The following is a 19,798-nucleotide window of genomic DNA, read 5'->3' as shown; positions in this document are numbered from 1 at the left end:
AATTGAGTTCCTTCCTTATGAAAAGATTAATCCAGAGGACGTACATGATTTGGGAGAGATTTTATATATGTACTGTTTCCCAGTTAATTTTACAATAAATATTCTGTCTTTCTAGTTGCACTCCATATCCAAATGTTTGCCGGAATTGGCAAAACAGCCTGGCTGGATTAATGTCACCATATGACATATGCCCAACAGCATGCTGTCTAGTATCCATTTCCATGAACAGAATTAGAGTTATAGGCTGTAGTTGAGCAGAGGTACATTTAGTAACTGTGCCTGATGTGCACTGTATTCTTGTCATATATTAAAGGAAAACTCCACCTGAAATAGATATTTCAGATATGCGTGGGCACTTAGGCCAAATCACCCACTGCCTTTGTGGAAACTCAAATGGTAAGAGCTCCAAACCATAGTTTGTGTCTCTTCTACAAGCAAAGAGTCACTGTCTCGTACTGGGGATCACTGTCTAGTACTGGGGACATGAAAAGTTAGCATATGGTTCAACTTACCAGCAACCATGCCAAAGTAAACCAGAGGATAGACATATAAAACCTGTAATTTCTGGCTTTTAAAGTTGCAGGCTCCAGGGCTGTCATCCCCATTCTCATTTTACCATCTAGCAAATGTGTAATGAGCATGCTGGATGTCGCTGAAACAGGAAATGAGAAACATCCCCCCAACAGTGACCCAGACAGCAACAAAAAAACAGTTTCAAACAGGCCAGGATCTAGGGGGCTGTTGGGGTGGGCTGGTCCCCCGCGCCCCGATCCCTGAGCGTGCATCCACTAATTCATGAGACTTGATGGGGACATATGATGTAAGGGGGCACTCTGATGGGGGCAGTTGCTGTAAGGGGGTATTCTGATGAGGCAATTGATGTGAGGGGGCACTCTGAGGAGAACAGTTGATGTAAAAGGGTACTCCAAGTGTAAGGGGGGACTCTGATGAGGACTCCTGATGTAAGGAGGGATAATAGGGGGCACAGGTTCTGCTTATTCCTCCTACTCTAATGACAGCCTAATGCATACTAACATTCCCTGTTCACACCTGCACCTCCTCTGTGCTACCTGTGAGACAATATTTCTGGGTTGTGATTTGTGGTATACAAGCATGCTGAGAGAACAAGTAATACTGGTTCCCTGAATCTCTGTCCCACTATTGACATTATGCCCCTGACTTATATTACTGCACCCCCTGGTCAGATAGGTTAGATCCAGCACTGGTTTCAAAACGTTAACCGCTCTATTTAAAGGTTTGGCTGGAGTTTCACTTTAACGGTTATCTCACCTCCACCCTTAACTTAACCCTTTAAAATGAACACCTAACTTTACTGCTAAATGTTAACTTCGCATTAATACCAACATGTATAGGAAAGGTGCATTCCTTGTTCAGTGACGTCTGACTCAAACAATATACAGTAAGTGCTGTCCAGTGCTTTATGTATTTTTATTATATATTCTGGACATTGATACAGCACCAACAATTTACTCCGCTTACAATCTGAGGTCTCTATCTCACATGCCTACACAAATACTAGGAGCATTACAAACGGGAGCCAAATAACCTACAAGCATGTCTTTGGAGTGTGGGATGAACTGGAGTACCCGGAGGAAACCCATACATGTACAGGGGGAACATGCAAGTGACATCTTGAGCGGGAATCAAACTGAGTGCGGCAAGGCAGAAGTGTTGTAATCTAAAGTTAGCCATAAACAGATTTAAATTTGGCCAGTTCTGAAGAGACCAGTAGAATGTTGATTCGTGTGTGGTCATCCCCATCTGACAAAAGTCAATTGTTAGATTGGCTTCTGTCAGACAAGCTGGAAAACATTCGTCGATTAGCAGCTAGTAGCAGCGATTCCCACTGTCAGAATGCAATGTCCAGGTGGGGGGAACCTCATCCACCTCGTCTTTGTAGATGGAAGAATCTGTGTAAAAAAAATGAATCCTCTATGGCTAGCTTAATAGACCTAGTCAGACAAGCCGTGAATTAGGGCATTTGTGTTTGGGGTTTGGACTGCTATATTTACATATGCCAGCATATAATGCTGAAGTGGGAGTGCAAGGAGCACATTTTGTTATTTGCAAGAAAAAAATATGTTAAAAATAATAATATATACTCACACATACTAAAAAGAAGAAAAAAATTGTAATATCGTAGTACTGCTGTGGTTTTGTGTTTTGCAAAAGCTGAACATCTGGCAGCAAAGATACACTTTTTCTTTATTATTTCAATAAACGACAGAAAACTAGAACATTTAACCTTAAAAAAAAGGCTACAATTGGTGCCCGGTAGTGCTCCTTTGGGGCTTGTGAGCAGACTTTGGAGGAGTGTCGGATTTGGCTTTTTACAGAATAAGGTGACCTTTTCTAGTCTACTATTTTGTGGTGGGTATGGTAAAGACTAGTCAGATATTCAAAATTGTGTCTATGCTCCAGGCTGACAAATTGCTCCGTGAAACAGGCTGTGAATGATAAAAGACCCATTGAGATTTGTCTCATTCCACAAAGGCATCTACATTGTATAATCCACAGAAAAGTTCTGCATCACTGAGTCAGTCTCTGACATGTTGTGACCTAGGGCCAAACACATCAGTGGAGGAGGCAGTATCTGGTGGCGTCAGGGGCGGACTGACCATTTGGAAACTCGGGCACTGCCCGAGGGCCCGGGGTCAGTAGGGGGCCCCATGAGATGCCCCTGATACCTTTTTCATAGGCTTTTTTGAGTTTGGGCAAGGACACAGGGGCCCCATGATCCCCTATTGCCCGGGGGCCCCATGAGTTGTCAGTCCGCCCCTGGGTGGCGTGTTGTTGTTCTGAAGCACATAAAGTTTGTTAAATAAGTGAGTAGCCCATGATGAACGTTGGTGCTCTGTTTTCGGTTTTCACATTGATTTCACAGTCTGGGTGGCCTACAACTCTTGAAGCACCCACTCCTAGTTGTAGAGCTGCTAAGGTCATTCCATCAAGTCTTACCACCACCTTTCATTTGAAGGTGTGAAAGATTGGAGTCCAGCATTTCACATCTACTTTTTCTCACATGACAGTGTCCTAACACAGATGAATGGGGCGCAGGTTGCACTTCTGCCCATAATCACAAAGGTTAGATGTGTATTAATCCCAAGTATTATTGTTGGGAACATTAATGAATATTTTTCTGTTTTGTCTCTTTTATCCCACAGAGCAATCTTCGCTGTTCTAGACTTGATGAAATTGGACATGGCTAACTTTGCAATCAGCAGCATCCGGCCTCATCTGATGCAGCAATCTGTGGAATATGAAAGGAAGAAATTTCAGGATTTCTTCGAAAAGCAGCCAAGTATGAACTCTGTTTCTTCCACAAGTTTTTTACTTTTTATAAAATAATTTTTGTGACCTGAATGCTTGCATCGTATCTCATGTTATCAGCCGTTGCAAGTTAAGGATACATAGACCTCTCTAGGCTCTCTCTGGTGGCTGCTCATCTCTATTCTGTCACATCCAGTAGTTGTGTTCATTATGTTAGTCACTGTGCAGAATAAAGCCTGGTACACACATTACGTTTCTTTTTGTTCAACCCAGCAGGCTGAGTAAAAAAAAAAAAGATAGCTGTACTAACTATGGGATGTAGTGCAGCAATCTCTCCTGCTGTGCTTTTGTGTTCTGACTGAGGGACTGAGCCATGCTCTGTGTCTTATAGACACACAGAGATGGCTTGGGATCGAGCACACAGGTGTGTCACAATAGGAAGTGGCTTCCTCTAGTGGCACACCAAGAAGATGAGGAGCTAGGAGCGCCGGCGGAGGACCCAAGAAGAGGAAGATTGGGGCTGCTCTGTGCAAAACCATTGCACAGAACAGGCAAGTTTGACATGTTTGTTTTTTAAAAATAAATCTTACCAATCACTGTAAGTACAATTATCCACAGCAACTAATCAGGAAATTAATGGTTAAAAAATAGAAATCAAAGAAAACAATCTGCAGAAAAATAATAGTTGAATGGAGAAGGGGTTATTTAGGGCTGATTAGGGTAAATAAAGGGTTATCAAGTGGTTAAAGAGAGACAAAAAAAGTATACATTTTCTTTTTTACTTGTCAGATAGAGGTTAGTACCTTTTGATCTGCAGATGAAAAAAACAATGTTACTTTGTATCTCTCTGTCCCATGTGTGGACAGTGTTGATAAACACAAAAGCTGGCAATAAACAGATTCCTCCACCCACACAAATAAGATGGATGGCGAAATCCACTTTCACCCCTAGACATCTTTTGCCCCGATACAAATCCTAGTAATACCTCAACAGGAATATGCAGTTCAGTTTTTGGCACCAATTCAAAAAAAGAATATCCGAGAACTGGAGACAGTGCAGAGAGGGGCAGCCAAACTGATCAGAGGCATGGAGGATCTTAGCCATGAGGGCAGATTAGAGGAACTGAACTTAATCTTCTTTAAGAAGAGGTGATTTGAGGGAATATGATAACCATGTATAAATACATAAGCTGTCCATAAAGTTATCTTGGTGTAGAGTTTTTCACTTGAAAGTCATTGAAAAGAAAAAGGAGGAAAAGAGGACAGACTTCTTCACAGTAAGAGCTGTGAAAATGTGGAATAGTTTCTCTTGCGAACATGTTCTAGTTTGTTTCTAGAAAACAAAAGTTGGATGCATTCGTAAAAGCACAGAATGTATAACTGCATAATAACATTTATAAGTAATAATACCAAAAACTGTTGATCCAGGGAATATCTGGTTGCTTTCTAAGGGATCAGGAGGGAATGTCTTTTTCTGTGTTAGGAAAAATAAAACCCTAAAAAGCACATTCCAATTTGCCCAAACTCTGGATCAGCTGTGGCTATATGGTTCTGTATATGGATTTTTTACATTCATTTGTGTATTCATTTTCTTCTATTGGTTTAACTTGATTAAATTGTATCTTTTTTTTTTAACCTATGTAACTTACTATTTCAAGTTAACGTTTGTAATGTTATGTAGTTGTTGTTGTTGATCTTATTAATAATATAATTAAAACTGCGAAAGAACAACCACTTAATGAAGAATAGTGTCTTCAGTAAGTTAATAGGAACAATCTGAACTTTATACACTGTTGTTGTTTCATTCATAATTGCAGAATAATTATAGAACAATTCTCTTCAGTCTTATCCAGAACTGGAAAACAAAAAGATTATGTTCATGAGAGAATGGCCCTATTATGTTCAGTCTGGGACTCTGCAGTGTTCATGCAGTAATATATGTATTTTTCATGGGACAGCTTTTTAAGGTTTATAAGGAGCCGCCAGCATGTCAAGTCACTGAAATGATATCGAACGTTTAATAAGCCATCAGCAATGTTTCAAGGTTGCAGGGAAATTCTGTATCAAGATATGACCTTGTGTTGTTGGTTATGAATGGCTGGCCAAATCTTACTAGCACTGGTCTTGATGAAGGGAGCCCTGCCTGGCCTTCAAACATCAATTTATGTGTCCTGCTCCTGCAGCTCCCTGGGAGACCCCTTTCACGTAAACCAGGAGGCTGCGGGAGCCCATTCACAGAATGGACAGGGGATGGAGCTCCTACGTCCTCAGGGACAGGGCTAGCTGAACTTGGCATAGCAGGTGAGAGTGGATGGGGCAGATAAAATACCAAGGGGGGGGGGGGGGGGGGTTGGACCAAACCTTTAAAAACATATTTCCACTGTTGCAGTCAAATTTCAGAAAAACTTACTATGTTTGTGTGTTTCCATTCACACAGCATGTCTACTTTAAAATAAATAAATAATAATAATAAAAAAAATTATATATATATATATACATTTCTTAGCTTTTTTGTTGTTTCCCAGGAGGAGGTGCCATGTCTGACTGCAAGGTTTATTGAAAATTAATTATACAGTGCTCATGCGTTGATGGATAAGCTGTGATATACAACCTATCAATACAAACTATATGATTAGAAAATTTGCAGAAGTCCTGTATTTGTGTAGAATACCACAATGCATATCAATTAGAAACCAGATGGACCGCGCATAAATATAATCATGTGCATATAATAAAGTCCCAATTGGTGAAAGTGCTTATGCTCAGCTTAATTGCAATATCTTGATTCGTCACTCATCCCAAAAAGTGCTCCACAGTGCTCAACAGAGTGCCCCACATGGACGAACACTCACCCTTAGCCAATGATCATCTATTTCTAGAATGGTCTATAACTCTTTAAGGACAATTCCCAATGAGCCAGTTGTCTCCTAATCTCCACAGGTTGGAGTAGACATGTTACCATGAAAAAAGGAAAATAAGAGGATATCCCATAGTGTAAAACTGTTTGGTAGTTTATTGGGGGTAGAACGATTAAAACTCACTCACAAGTGAAGTGCCTGTGCCTGGCACCCGGTGCACTCAGCCTTGTTACTCCTAAACATGGAAGCTGCTGTGCTGAATGCTCCCCAGAGCGGTGTGCGGTCCATAGGGCAGAAGTGATGTCGGCGGAAGCTAGGCAATAGCAAGTATAGAGTTCTCCAGCAGTGCAAAGAAGTAATATCAGACTTGTTCTAGCTGGGAAAGCAGAAGGTGATGTCAGTCCTACTACCAGTATAAGCCGTTACATCCACCTTTATGGAAGCAGAAAAGTGGCGTAATTCTTAGCAGCCAATTAAAACTTATTGTAATGAGCAAGCCCGGATACATTAAAATATAAAAACATACTTAAAATATAACTAAAGGTAAAACGTGTTTTTTTTTTTTTTTTTCATTTTGGATGGAGTGGTGATAGATTAGACCACCTGTCAGTTTTTTTTGTTCTCTATGCCCCCATTACTGTGATTCACTCTCGATTTGTCCTGGGGACCATTATCATGGAAGGTGAAAGAAAGTCACAAATTTTGAGTTGTCAACAGAACAGGAACCCTGGTGACAACCAGAGATTCCTTCACTTTGTGAGATGTTCTTCAACTTCCTGTTTTGGCTATGAACGGGAAGTGAATGGAAATCTCCTCAATGGGGCATAGATGGCAAAAACCTGTCAGGAGTTATAACCCTCACTTACTCTATCCAAAATGATAAAAAAATTACCTTTAGTTCCACTTTAAAGTTGGACAGATGTTGCAGTTTAACTTTTTATACAGTTTGAGGTGAGCCTGACCATTTTTTTTTTTTTTTACAGTTGGAGAATTTGGCTCCCTCCAGTGTCTTTGATGTTTGTCTTCTTAAATACTGTTTTGTTTGTAATGTTCTATTCTCTTTTTTGTTTTCAGGTTCTCTGGATTGTGTAACCAGCTGGCTTCAGGAAACAGCCAATGACCTGTACTCCAAGGACTCTGCTGGAGCATCTTCTGGATCTCCATGTTCTGCCTCTGTGTTAAATCACGCCTACCTAAAGCTTCTCACATGGGATCATGAGCAGAGACCTTTCCCAGAGGTACAAATCACTTACTAATGTTTGCATCCAGATTGGATACTATTTGGAGAAGGAGTCAGGGACTATAAGAATATCTTTAACATGGTGACATGGTATTTGTAATGGTCTTTTTAGGATCACTGCTAAAATTTTAGCAGTGATCCTAAAGAGTATGCAAACACAACATTTCATACTCCTGATATGTGCCTGCTGTACCATGTACTTGTATGAAAAAGTATCCTGTTCTTTGAATTGCTTCCTTTGTGTGAAATCCCTGGTGCTTCTGCCAGTCCCTCTGCTTTCCTATTAAAAACTGACCACACTAAGCAGGAGAGCACATCGTGGTCAGTTCTTTAGCTGTGCTGGGAACACAGCCTGCTCTCCTCCAATGATCAGACTTGTCCTGTCCCCTCCCCCCGCACAGCCGTTTACTGGGAAGTTCAGTGTACTGCTGTTTATCCTCCCCCAGCTCTTATGCAGCTGAGAGCAGAGGGTATGTGATCACTTATAAAAAAGAGAAAAAAGTTTTTATATATCTATACACAAATGTTTTGTCTTTCATTTCTATTTTAAACTGAATGGATTGTTTTTCAAGGTGAGGGTTTATGTACACTTTAACCCTTTTCCATTGCCTCCCACCAGCTCTTTAAGTGGATCTGATCTTAATGCCCAGAGGTGGAGTTCCTTATAATGTGATCACTGTGCTATGGTCCCATACATATTGGCGGATTAGCTGTGGTCAGAACTGCAGAAATGCCAGGGTTGCGTCCAGGGTAGGTTGGAGGATCTATTTACTCAGATTAGCAGTACATGTAAACAGCGGCAGTGACGGCCATTGCTTTATGCATATTACAAATCTTACAGCTGCTGCTGGTCGTGCACATTGTGTGCACCCCCGCCTTCAGTTTTTCACATGCACTGCAAGCAGTGTACATATACACAAACACACACAGACACACTGTGCCCACTAGCAATTTATTTTTAGCCATTTGTATTTTTATCTCTGTTTTTAAACTGTCCCTGTCATTGGTAAAACTAATGTAAATTAAACCCATCCATATAAAAGAAGTAGGCATACTCCTACCTACCTATCAGGAAAGAAGAATGTAGCAACCAAATGCATGTACTCCTGCGCTGAACTGTGGACTCCCCGCTATTGTGATCCCCACATGGGAAAAGAAATGCAGGCCTTGCTGCCCTCAATGGACCAGAGATATCCAAAAGAAACTGTGTGTGAAAGACAAAAAAGAGGGCGCACAGGCCTAGTGCATTACCTTTAAAAATAGGATTTATCTCCTAGATTGTAAGCTCGAAAGAGCAGGGCCCTCAATCCCCTCATGTTTTGCATTGTATTGGTATTGTTTTGTCACATGTTCTGTCCCCCTTTGTAATGTACAGCGCTGAGCGAACTATTGGCACTTTATAAATACTGTATAATAATAATCATAATAATTGATAAAAAGTAAATACTTACAAAATTAAAATGATGTAAAATCAGATAAACACAGGAAGCATGTCACACGAGATATGCAGTATGGTTCAGGAACCCCTGTGGGTGGTCTGGTGGGAGACTGGAAGCCTCTGGCTAGCTGGTGGCTGATGCGTTTCGAGGAAGCGCCTCTTCTTCAGAGCCAATGTGTGTCACACATTGCTGTGTTTATCTGATTGTACATCATTTTAATTTTGTGAGTATTTACTTTTTATCAATAAATCCTATTTTTTAGGTAATGCACTAGGCCTGTGCGCCATCTTTTTTTGTCTTTCCTACCTACCTATGCCAGACACAAATCTGCAAAGTGAAACAAAATGGGCACCAACCTTGCGCATTACCTCAGTAAACTGTGATTTTATTAAATTGAGAATAATACTCACAAACAACGAAGTGAATCAAGCATATAAGTCCTCAAAGGAACTTTAGGAGTCTAGAGCCAGTGCGAGTCACATTGCAGGGGTGGACTCTCAAAGTACAGCTAATGCGTTTCGAAGGGGGTCCCTTCTTCATCAGAGCTAGACACAAATCTGCTGCAGCCTCTTACATTGTGACTCACTACAAAGTTACAATGTACAATCTGATCACTAATGTAGAGCAGATTGAAGAAATGGTACCTCCTGCCTGCCTGACTGAAGACATCCTATCTGCCTAGGTAAATTAATTTCACTGTAGATCAAGGCTTGATTTTGAATGGTATCAGGTAAAGGCTTTGTTTGTGACTATACTGTTTTTGTATATTGTGACAGGTCGAGATTGAATGTAAAAATACTGAAAGGTTAATTTTAAAGTGGTTGTAAACCCTTACACATACCTAGTGAAGTGACCTGTTTCAGGTGATACAGAGATATGAAACAAATCCTCCCACATAAGTTGTACTTGTTTATCTATACACATTTCTTCTCTACGTCTGTTCAAAGTGCTTATTTTATAGTTTTAAGTTTGTCTGAGAGTTCAGAAAAAACAGGGGGGCATGGAGTTGAAATTACACACTGCAGAGCTCAGCGAGAAGAACTCAGATAGCTGATTGGAGGGAAGAGACACCCTCACCCCCCAGGAAAAGAGCTGAGGCTGTCATTTTGCTGGAGCTCCCTCCCGTCCCCTTTTTTCTCTTGGTGTCAGGAAACTTGTGAGAAATGACTTGTGCGGATAGCAGAGGAACGAGGCAGCAAATAGCAATGATACGTAGTGCTCTTGAGACAAGTACACAGCATAGAAGGATATGCTTTGTTCATATTTCATCTCTGAGGTTTACAACCACTTTAAGCTAAAATAAGATATTATTTTTTTTATATATTACTAGGAGGACCTCTAGGCTCCTACTTACTTGCTTTAATTTTTATACTGACATGTTTCCTCCCCATAGACTGTAGTGATGGACCAGATCCGATTTCAGGAGATGAAGCTGGAATTGTTGCAGCTCACCTTGGTGGGGACTTTGCTGCTTATAACTCACAACTCTGCTGGTCCTGCTGTCTCGGGTCTTCCAGGTTTTGCAGAGCAGATGAAGAGTCTTATCAGGCTTTTGCTAGAGGGAGTGGGAACTCCGTAAGTACACTTATCAATTTATTGGCATTTAAAAAATAATCTGGATGACATGAGCATTGCAGAGGCCTTCCTATGGCAGATGTACATAGCTACGTTTTTTAAAAGATAGTCTTTATTTCTCATGTGTTAGTGCAAGGCTGGCCATACCCTATACAATCTGTGTACAATCTTCTTTGGATTTACCAAAAATGTGTAATAAAAGGACACACCTAGACAATCAGTTCAAGTAGTGCCAATCAGGCAAATCTTTGCATGACATAGTTGATGGTAGATCAAAAGTAGGTTGTACAATCAGATTGTATAGTCAGCTTAACAGCTTCCTCATTTATGAAAGGTCTAGTGCAGTGCTTCTTAACCTTTTGGAGAACAAGGCCTGGTAAAATCTTCCAAAATCATCCTTACCCTAGCAGTAAAATAAAAAAGCAAAGTTTATACTTATAGAAGAAATGTATGGGAACACAAAACCTGTATTGAAGTGTTGGAAGGCTCTGGATGGGGCTGGGTGTCACTGTTGGGGGGAGGGGGTTATGGAGAAGGTTAGGGGACTCTGTAGCAAATTTGGTGGCCCTGTAGGGAATAAGGCTTCTGGAGGGGGTTGGGAGGCACTTTTAGAGGTTGGGGGCACTGTGGTGGGTTGGAGGCTCTGTAGGATGTTGAAGAGTACTGTGGAGGCTGAGGGTTCTTAGGGAGCCTGGGAGGACTCTGGCTCATTGTGGGATGTCTTGGGAGGGGGGCACTATAGGAGCTTGGAAGGCACTGTGAAAGGTTAAAGTAGGGTATACATAAACTTTATTTTTTTTTTTTCATTCAACCTGCATCCTCTGCATCCACATACTGAAATTCGGCCAGTTCCTGCTGAACCAGCTGAAATTCAATACATGTATACCCAGCGATTCCATTTAATATGGTAATTGATGTAGCACCCTCCTAGGTTAGAGTAGGCTGCTAGGCCAAATTTAGTTTTAGCTCCTCTGTAATTAGAGGAGCAGGGGTTAATTTGGGCCACTCAGGGTTTCACAGGCTGCTGCTCTGCTAATTCCCCTGTCTTCAAGAGAGAGCTGTAACATTGTGGCAGGGAGGACAGAGTTTGCAGCCTGAATATTCAGCCAATCCATGGGGAGGTGTGCCCAGAAGATGGTGGTAGGGGGCTCATAAATAGTGTGTGTGTGTGTCAGTGTTCCTGAGTCTAGCCTGCTGGAGGAGACCCCTGTTAAGGGGCCTTGTCCTCCTGAGCAGAAGCCTTGGAAGAAAGCCAGCCTGAAGACACCAAGGTCTTAGTTAGCTTGGGGGCCTATTCGCAAAGCTAGCCCAAGAATCCAGTGGGGCCAGGAGAGAGCTCATGGTATAGAGCTGGGAGGAAGCTCTGGGACAGAGACCAAGTTATCCAGTGGTGGTGTGAGTCTACATCTCCATTATTATGGTATAGAGCTGGGAGGAAGCTCTGGGACAGAGACCAAGTTATCCAGTGGTGGTGTGAGTCTACATCTCCATTATTATGGTATAGAGCTGGGAGGAAGCTCTGGGACAGAGACCAAGTTATCCAGTGGTGGTGTGAGTCTACATCTCCATTATTATGGTATAGAGCTGGGAGGAAGCTCTGGGACAGAGACCAAGTTATCCAGTGGTGGTGTGAGTCTACATCTCCATTATTATGGTATAGAGCTGGGAGGAAGCTCTGGGACAGAGACCAAGTTATCCAGTGGTGGTGTGAGTCTACATCTCCATTATTAGGAGGAGCCAGGAGGCAACTGATGATCTTGCTGGGTGAGTTAGCACAGTACTCCAGTTTTGCAAGGGTAACAGTAAGGTACTTTGGTGAAAGTACAGGTCACAGACAGCCGCAGATTCTGTGGGATTTTGTTGGGATCATGCAACCAGAAGTTGTGCAGTAAAGCCAAGATGTTGTGCCATACAGCCGAGAGTTGTGCAAGACATTCAGGATTTGTGCAGAGCAGCCAGAAGATAAGTAGTCCTCAAGTTGTTCAAATTTTTACAGTTCCTGGGTTTCCAATGCTACCTATCGCTATCCATGTTCACCAATAAAAACACAAAAAGAAACCCCGAGACTGTTCTTTGAGCCAGAGGAAGAATGTTGTAAAATGCTTTGTGCCTGGCTGTGTGTGCTGCAAGGGGAAAATAGGACTTAATTCAGCAGCAGCTCTTTAAGGGGTGTGCTAAATTATTAACAAGCGTATTTTTCTCTGCTCAGAGGTGTGAGTACAGACGATGCTCTCACCACACTCAGTGAGAAGATCTGTGTGGAAGTTGCCAGGTGCCTGAGTCAGCATGGATCCACTCCCTTCTCTCCAGAGAGAGAGGAATCTCTTAAAGGACAAATTCGGACTGCCTCATCTCCATCCAATCAGATATATCGATTAATAGGTAATATTTTTGTTTAACAATCATCAGAATAAATACATGATTTCTTTTGTTAGTTTGTCCCAGAATTGGCAGAATGCTTTGCATGTCCTGTTGCTCTTTCTATGGCATAGGATGGAATGGTTTAAAAAGGAATCTGTTCAGTATGTGTACAATGCTAGCAAAGCTTCTGGGTACACTTGAAAAGTCTATGCACTTCTAGATTGCAATATAATCTTGACAATCATTGGCCGTCTTCCCTACTGTACTCTAAAAACTGCTCTTATTACTGCCTGTACCCCCATCAGAGAGATTTTGCTTTCTTCCTGTCTCAGCGACCACAAAGACAGTGACAGAAAATCTTCCCAATGGCTACAGAAATGATGGAAAAAACCAAATGGAGGTTCTACTCAATCATATGTTATATAGAGCAAGCACCAAAAAAAAAAGCTTGGCTTGATTTGAACTTTGGGAGAAAAAATTAGATGCCTCCATGGGGTGGATAGTTACCATATACATCAGTGTTTCAGATGTGTTTTGGCATCTTGTGATCTGAGAGTCATATCCCCATATTTATAATATAATTTTGTTTCTTTCAGAATCCAGGATTCATTCATTTTTATTGAGCTACCTATCCACTGCTAACCAGAGATCCAGCCCTGCCCTGCCTGGTGGCCTCGGCCCCATACAGAAAGAACTAGAAGAACTGGCTGTGAAATTTGTACGCCTTGTCAACTATAACAAAATGGTGTTCAGTCCTTACTATGACTCCGTCCTGAGCAAAATCCTGAACAAACAAGACACACAGCCTTGAGTTTGCAATTGATATATTGACCGAGAAGAAGACGACTTACCACCACCTCTGCTTTGCATTAAATAGCTTTCAGTGTACAAGACGCAATGCTGGCCGACAGCAAACACATTAATCCCCCACACAGGATATTAGGAATACCAAATAAATATTTAATTCATGTCTACAGGAAAATTCACTACTGGTAAAAGTCAGGAGAGATGACCTTCCCAACTGGGAAGTTTAACTGTCTGGATCTGGAAAAGCATACGGGTTCCATAGTGGGAATTTATTATTCTGACTAATGCCTATAAGGACAGAGATTCCACGGATCTCAGGAAGACTATGTATTACCACTGGTGATAAGCTAAGGTCTGGGCTGAACTGTGGGAAACTGTCATGATAGCAGGCTGCCGCTCCACTCACCTGGGGTTGGTGAATTCCCCACCCTGTAACTGTATGTAACAAAGGGATGGGGATATTGGTGACAGCATTGACCTAATATGACCACATGGACAATGACTGAGCTAGTGGCCTGCTATCATGTGACAGTTTCCCGCAGGTTTGGCCTGAACCTTAGCTCATGACTAACTGACACAATGGGGTTTATTTACTAAAGCTGGAGAGTGCAAAATCAGACTCCCTTCTGCATAGAAACCAATCAGCTTCTAACCTCAGCTTGTTCAATGCAGCTTTGGCAATGAAACCTGGAAGCTGATTGGTTTCTATGCAGAAGTGAGTCTGATTTTGCACTCTCCAGCTTTAGTAAATAAACCCCTATGCTTCATAGTGTTTTTGTGGCTAACTTGTCTCTTGAAATAGGTGCAGTTCAGCTGCTCAACATTCCTGTTTGGTGTTTTGGTCAGAAAATTGTGAATTTGGCTGTAAACATGAACCATAAATCTGCTAATCTACATGTTATGTGCTATTGGGCAGCAGACATGAAAGCTTTCTTTAATCACTGTTGTTCCCTTAAAGCCTAACTCTAGATTTACTTTTACCCTAAATAGTTTGTTGAGGCTAACCTGTCCCAAATGAAATATCTTTACTGTATAAATTGGATGTAGCATTAGCTACGTACAGTATGTAGCACCATGTGCCAGAAGTGGTACAAGGACTTCCCATCTACTGATAGAACAAAATTGAGGAGGGCTGAGCGCTGCTTAGCCATTCATAAAGAGCCCTGTGTGTTTATCAATGAATACAAGGCTTCTTATGACTGGCTGAGGTGGAGAGGTGGGCGGATGATGTCACAATCTCCACTTCCGTCCTCAAGCAGAGAAAGCCTTGTATTCATTAATAAAAATACAAAGCCTCCTTTGATGGCTGAGCAGCCCTCAGCTCTACTTGATTTTGTTTTGGCAACTTGGCCCAAACTAACTATTACAAGTGAAAGTAAGCGTCATATGAGGCTTTAACATTAACTGGTGTCTGGTCATGCTTCCTTCTCCCTGCAGCCATAAACCTCTATGCTAATATAATAGGAAACCGCTTATAGCACGTTCTGCCCCCCATGTGTAACAGCATGCTGACAGATTACACTGTAACAAATCTTAACCCTCACGCCGGCCGCACGCAAATGTGTGGCCTCCCGGCATCTGGGCCTAGACGCCGAGCGGCCGCACATTTGCGTTCATGTAGCAAAAAACATATGTGGTGAGAACGCGTGCCCTGCGCGCTCCCAGCACACGTGAGGTACTCATGGAAAGGTCCCAGTCCGCTCTTTCGATCAGGACCTTTCCCGATTATGTGACCGGTCGTGACGTCACGGCGGCCACATGACACTAAGCCACGCCCCGTCCCACCCCCCCCTCCCGGCGCAGGGACTCCTCTTCACGCCGGAACTATCCGGCGTAAAGGAGTTAAGCTAGGTTCACACTTGTGCGACCTGCATTCTGCATAAATGCAGCCCATTCATGTCAGTGGGCTACCCTATCCACTGAAATGCAGGGGAAGAAGTCCCTGCCTTTTTTTTTTTCTCTTCAACTTGCGTGGCACCGTTTAGTCTGTGGGTCAGGAATATGCACAATTTTGCAAGCTTTCCCAACACTCACAAAATGTGAAGCTAGTCTTAATATATATATCCAGTCAAAACAATTTTCTTATTTTGGAGAGTGTTGAACCATAAGGACCCTTGTTTGGTTTTACATGTGGACTGGGGCTCCATTAAGCCGTCCATACACCAGAAGAATTTTGTTTGAAAATTTACATTTTTGGAAAACTTGTCTATTTGTCACAACTAATCATTAGAAAATGGAACAATTGTTTTTTGGGTGTAGTGATAAGAAAATGTAAACGAGCACAATGGAAGCTTTTTCTCATTTCCTATATGAGCGAAAGAAATTCTGATTGTGATTTACATCAGGAAAAAAGTGCACCTATTTTAATGCCTTGCTGTTGTGGCTCTGGCAGTGAACACTGTCTAATGCCAGAAGGAAGCCCAAAACTCACTGTTTAGGCAGCCATACATGGCTCGAAATTTAAGCTGTGAGAGGACTTGTTGGTACCATCAAGCTCAACAAACGTTGATGTAAATGTTAAGTTCATCTTTTTAAAAAAAATTATAAATGCACATATTTTTGCAGAAAAACAACTGCATTTATTATTTTTTTTTTCCTGCAAGAACCTGGAAAGCATTGCACCCATTATCAGCTGATCTGAGGTGCAATCTCAGGCTTCTGCAGCCAAGTCCTGCAGCTTTTAGGCTGTACCTTTGTATTGGCTGTTTACAAGCTGCAGGGCTTGTGAATGAACTATGGGAGAGCTCACCACGGCCTTCGAAGTTCATTCAGAACTACAAGCCATCAGCCACAATGGATGATGGTAGTTCAAGGTCATTCATTGATGGGATTTTGTGAATGAATGATGTGGCTGTATGGGCCACGCTGTTTTTGAATTGTGACAGCAGGCGCAGGGAGAGAATCCTTCACCCGCTGTTACAATGTCGCCGGCATCAGAGGGAGAGGCTGCGGGAACTGGAACCCTAAATACAGGTGGAACATGTTGCATGTTCCAAAAGTGAACTTAGGATGCACTCTTAGTTTGACTGATAGTTTTTCACCCAGCTCTATAGCTTTTTAAAGACTTATCAGATGCAGTCACTAGTCTGGTATTACACATAACAGTACATACAATTTCACGTACAATCTCTAGCACTGCAGATACCCTCATCCACACTGTTTAGCATGGATGGAGGAATCTACTTTTATTATACATTCTTTATTTTTCAGACTAAAAAAAGTTGTACATTTTATTCCAAAACATCCAACACAAATTGGAACAGTGAAAATAATACAGTCGGAACCATCCTAAATTGGATGCAGTAAGAATGAAAATACACAATTCCTTATGAAAGAAGTCCTTGTGTCTCATACGGAGGAAATTAAAGTGACAAACTTCTGTTCTATGCGTCCAGCTAGAAGAATAGCTATGCAGGTGACCAGCTACTACAAAGAGCAGAGTAGATAGACTCCGCTTACATACATCATTGGCTTGGTCACTGCTCTGGACTGTGCTGGTCAAAAATCTACACTCAGGTCCGGGTAAAAAAAAAAATCTTTTTTTTTCCGGATGGAGGAATCTATTGAACTTCTCTTCAGCCCCTGGCTTGAAAGAGAAATCTTCAGGGTTGATTTAGAAAGAATTTGCATACCCATTCACCCAGTAAGGATGCATCCACATTTGTTCCATGTGAATGGGGCAAAAACCAAATGTTAATAGTCTATATCCTGTGCTTCTTGATTGATTTTAGGTGTGAAATATTGCATATGGCCACTATATGGAGCATTGGAATTTCTTACAATACTTAACTCCATCTAGTGGGTATTCTCTGTTTAAAAAGCGATGATTTAGCCTAGGTTCACACTAGAATGTTGCATTTCCCCTCTCACAACATTAAAATTGCACTGCCCTTGCGATCTGCAGCAGGTGTCATTGCAATCTTAACGACACCCCAAATGCAGGGCACAAATGCAGTGCATTTACCTACATCATATTGCATGGTAGAACTTCTAAAGAGCAGAGCCCTCTGATCCCTAATGTATTCATTTGTATTGTAATTGTACTGTCTGCCTGTATGTTGTAAAGTGCTGAGTACACTGTTGGCACTATCTAACTCCTTTATAATAATATTAATAATTACAGAAAACAACCATGAAATGCAGTTGCAGTGCAGCTCCAAAATTTGTGCATGCATGTCTTTGGTGTGATGCGGTGCGATTTAAACCCATTGAAAATGAATCGGCTTAAACTGCACCACAATGAATCGTATGTGAATTGCACAGGAATTTGCGCAGCGGTTCCTGTACGATTCATATGTGGGGTATTACAGTCAAAATCACAGGGTATAGTCTAATAACATTGTTTTTGCGCCTTTCACACACAATGAATGTACATCTAATTTCACTGCGAGAATGGCCATGCAAGTGCGTATGGCTGGCCTTACAGTAGTATGTTGGTTACAGAGTAGCAGGCACGGAATAAGATTGCTTTTGTGTTTAGGTCATTGCTGAATTCAGATTATGACATAGAGGAACTGTGAGTTTCAATATGGAGATAACAGTGAAGTGTCTTCTTGCCCTTGTTTCAATAGGCATCTTAGCTGCAATGGGGTGAAATTTGTTGCTGACCATATTGAATCTTGTAAAGGAAATGAGACCATGCTGTAAGTCCTACTAGTTGTATTTATTTATTTCAGGTACTTATATAGCACCGTCAATTTACGCAGAGCTTTGCATATATATTTATTGTATATTTGCATCAGTCCCTAACCCTCAAGGGCTGTTAAGTTTCCTAACTCACATTCATATATACACATACTAGGGCCAATTTAGACAGGAGCCAATTAACCTGCCAGCATGTCTTTGGAGTGTGGGAGGAATCCGGAGTACATGGAGAACATGCAAATTCCAGGCAGGTGGTACCATGGTTGGGATTTGAACCAACGACCCTAGTGCTGCCAGGCGGAAGTGCTAACCATTTAGCCACTGTGCTGCCCTATCTTCCTCTATATCTATATAGTAGTAGTTGCTATACAAGATTCACATAGCAATCCAGAAAATATCTATAAAACAGGAGTCCCAATTCTTAATGTTCCAACAGAGAACAGAAAGCAGTTTTGTGTTCAGTTTATTCTCCTGTAAAGTATATAAAAAGTATATAAAACAAATATGATAAAGAATATATCCCATATACAAATACTGCCTACCTAAGTTCTAGTCTAGATCTGCAGCAAAATGTTTTGTGGCATTTCCCTGATTTTCATGTAAAGCACCTGCATACAATGACATTCTGGAAGTGGGAAAGCTTTCTTTCAGCAGGGCGTATCCTTGCTATCATTCTGCCATTGGCAGAGGTCCTTGTGTTGCCTCCTATTCATTGAGCATGTGCAGCAGCTCCATGCAGTAGAGAGTATATTAGAATGCTCTACCTAAGCTTCAAATCTTGATATAAAAATCAAACCTGCCTTTTTAACAACGTATAGGTCACTCTTCCACTGTATTAGTTATTGCAGAAAATGTTAACATTTATTTTAAAGTACTTATTTTTTTTAACACAAATATAAAACTATTCAAAGTAGTATTGAATCCAAATGAGAGACCCTTGAGGCCTGTGAGTATTTGTTTCTTTTGTATTGTTGCTATAAGGTTTTTAAAGGGAAGCTGCAATTAAAAATAAAAAAAATACTGGAAATTGACATGTGGAGGGTACCGCGGTTTATAGACTGATGGAGCATGACTTCTCCATCCTCTTATCTGTGCTCACACTACATTCCATCCAGAATAAAGCACCATTTCTCCTTTACTGTACGATGTTTGAGCATCTAGTATGTTTAAAAGATATTACTTTCTGAGAAAAAAATACTGGTTGTAAAAGAGACACTCTGGGGGGAGATTTACTAAAACTGGTGACAACAGAATCTGGTGTGGCTGCGCATAGTAACCAGCTTCTAACCTCAGCTTGTTGCTCTGACAATAAAACCTAGAAGGTGATTGGATACTGTGCACACCAATTTGTCTTTCTCCTGCTCTGTGTCCCATGTCTCTGCCTGTCCTGATGACAATAGCACAGGAACAATGCAACGGTGATGGCTGGCAACTGAATAGTTAACACAAGTACATTTTGAAGAAGGCAGAAAGCAATGTGAGCCCTGGTTTACACTGTGGAACTGCATGTGATTTGCACAGGAATCGCACCACAATCCTGGGAAAATCACATGCGACTCTGCGCGGTGCAATTTGAGCCCATTC

At 41.5% G+C, this 19,798-nt stretch overlaps 1 protein-coding gene across 3 annotated transcripts in view; it reads left to right on the top strand.

The window, feature by feature from the left end:
- The window catches only part of TCP11L1 (t-complex 11 like 1), a 60,474-nt gene extending 41,117 nt beyond the window's left edge, over positions 1-19,357 (top strand). For all 3 annotated transcript variants that reach the window (XM_089675881.1, XM_089675880.1, XM_089675882.1), the window contains exons 6-10: positions 3,186-3,322; positions 7,223-7,386; positions 10,221-10,402; positions 12,612-12,784; positions 13,360-19,357. In XM_089675881.1, coding sequence (XP_089532007.1) covers positions 3,186-3,322; positions 7,223-7,386; positions 10,221-10,402; positions 12,612-12,784; positions 13,360-13,574 — 871 coding nt within the window. In that variant the 3' untranslated portion in view covers positions 13,575-19,357. The remainder of the gene's footprint in view (positions 1-3,185; positions 3,323-7,222; positions 7,387-10,220; positions 10,403-12,611; positions 12,785-13,359) is intronic.
- The last annotated feature ends 441 nt before the right edge of the window (positions 19,358-19,798 follow it).

Source organism: Staurois parvus, unplaced genomic scaffold, assembly GCF_062004578.1.
Source record: "Staurois parvus isolate SC_StPar_1 unplaced genomic scaffold, SC_StPar_1.0 ptg000159l, whole genome shotgun sequence".
NCBI classification, from domain to species: domain Eukaryota; kingdom Metazoa; phylum Chordata; class Amphibia; order Anura; family Ranidae; genus Staurois; species Staurois parvus.
This window is presented reverse-complemented; position numbering and strand designations above follow the sequence as displayed.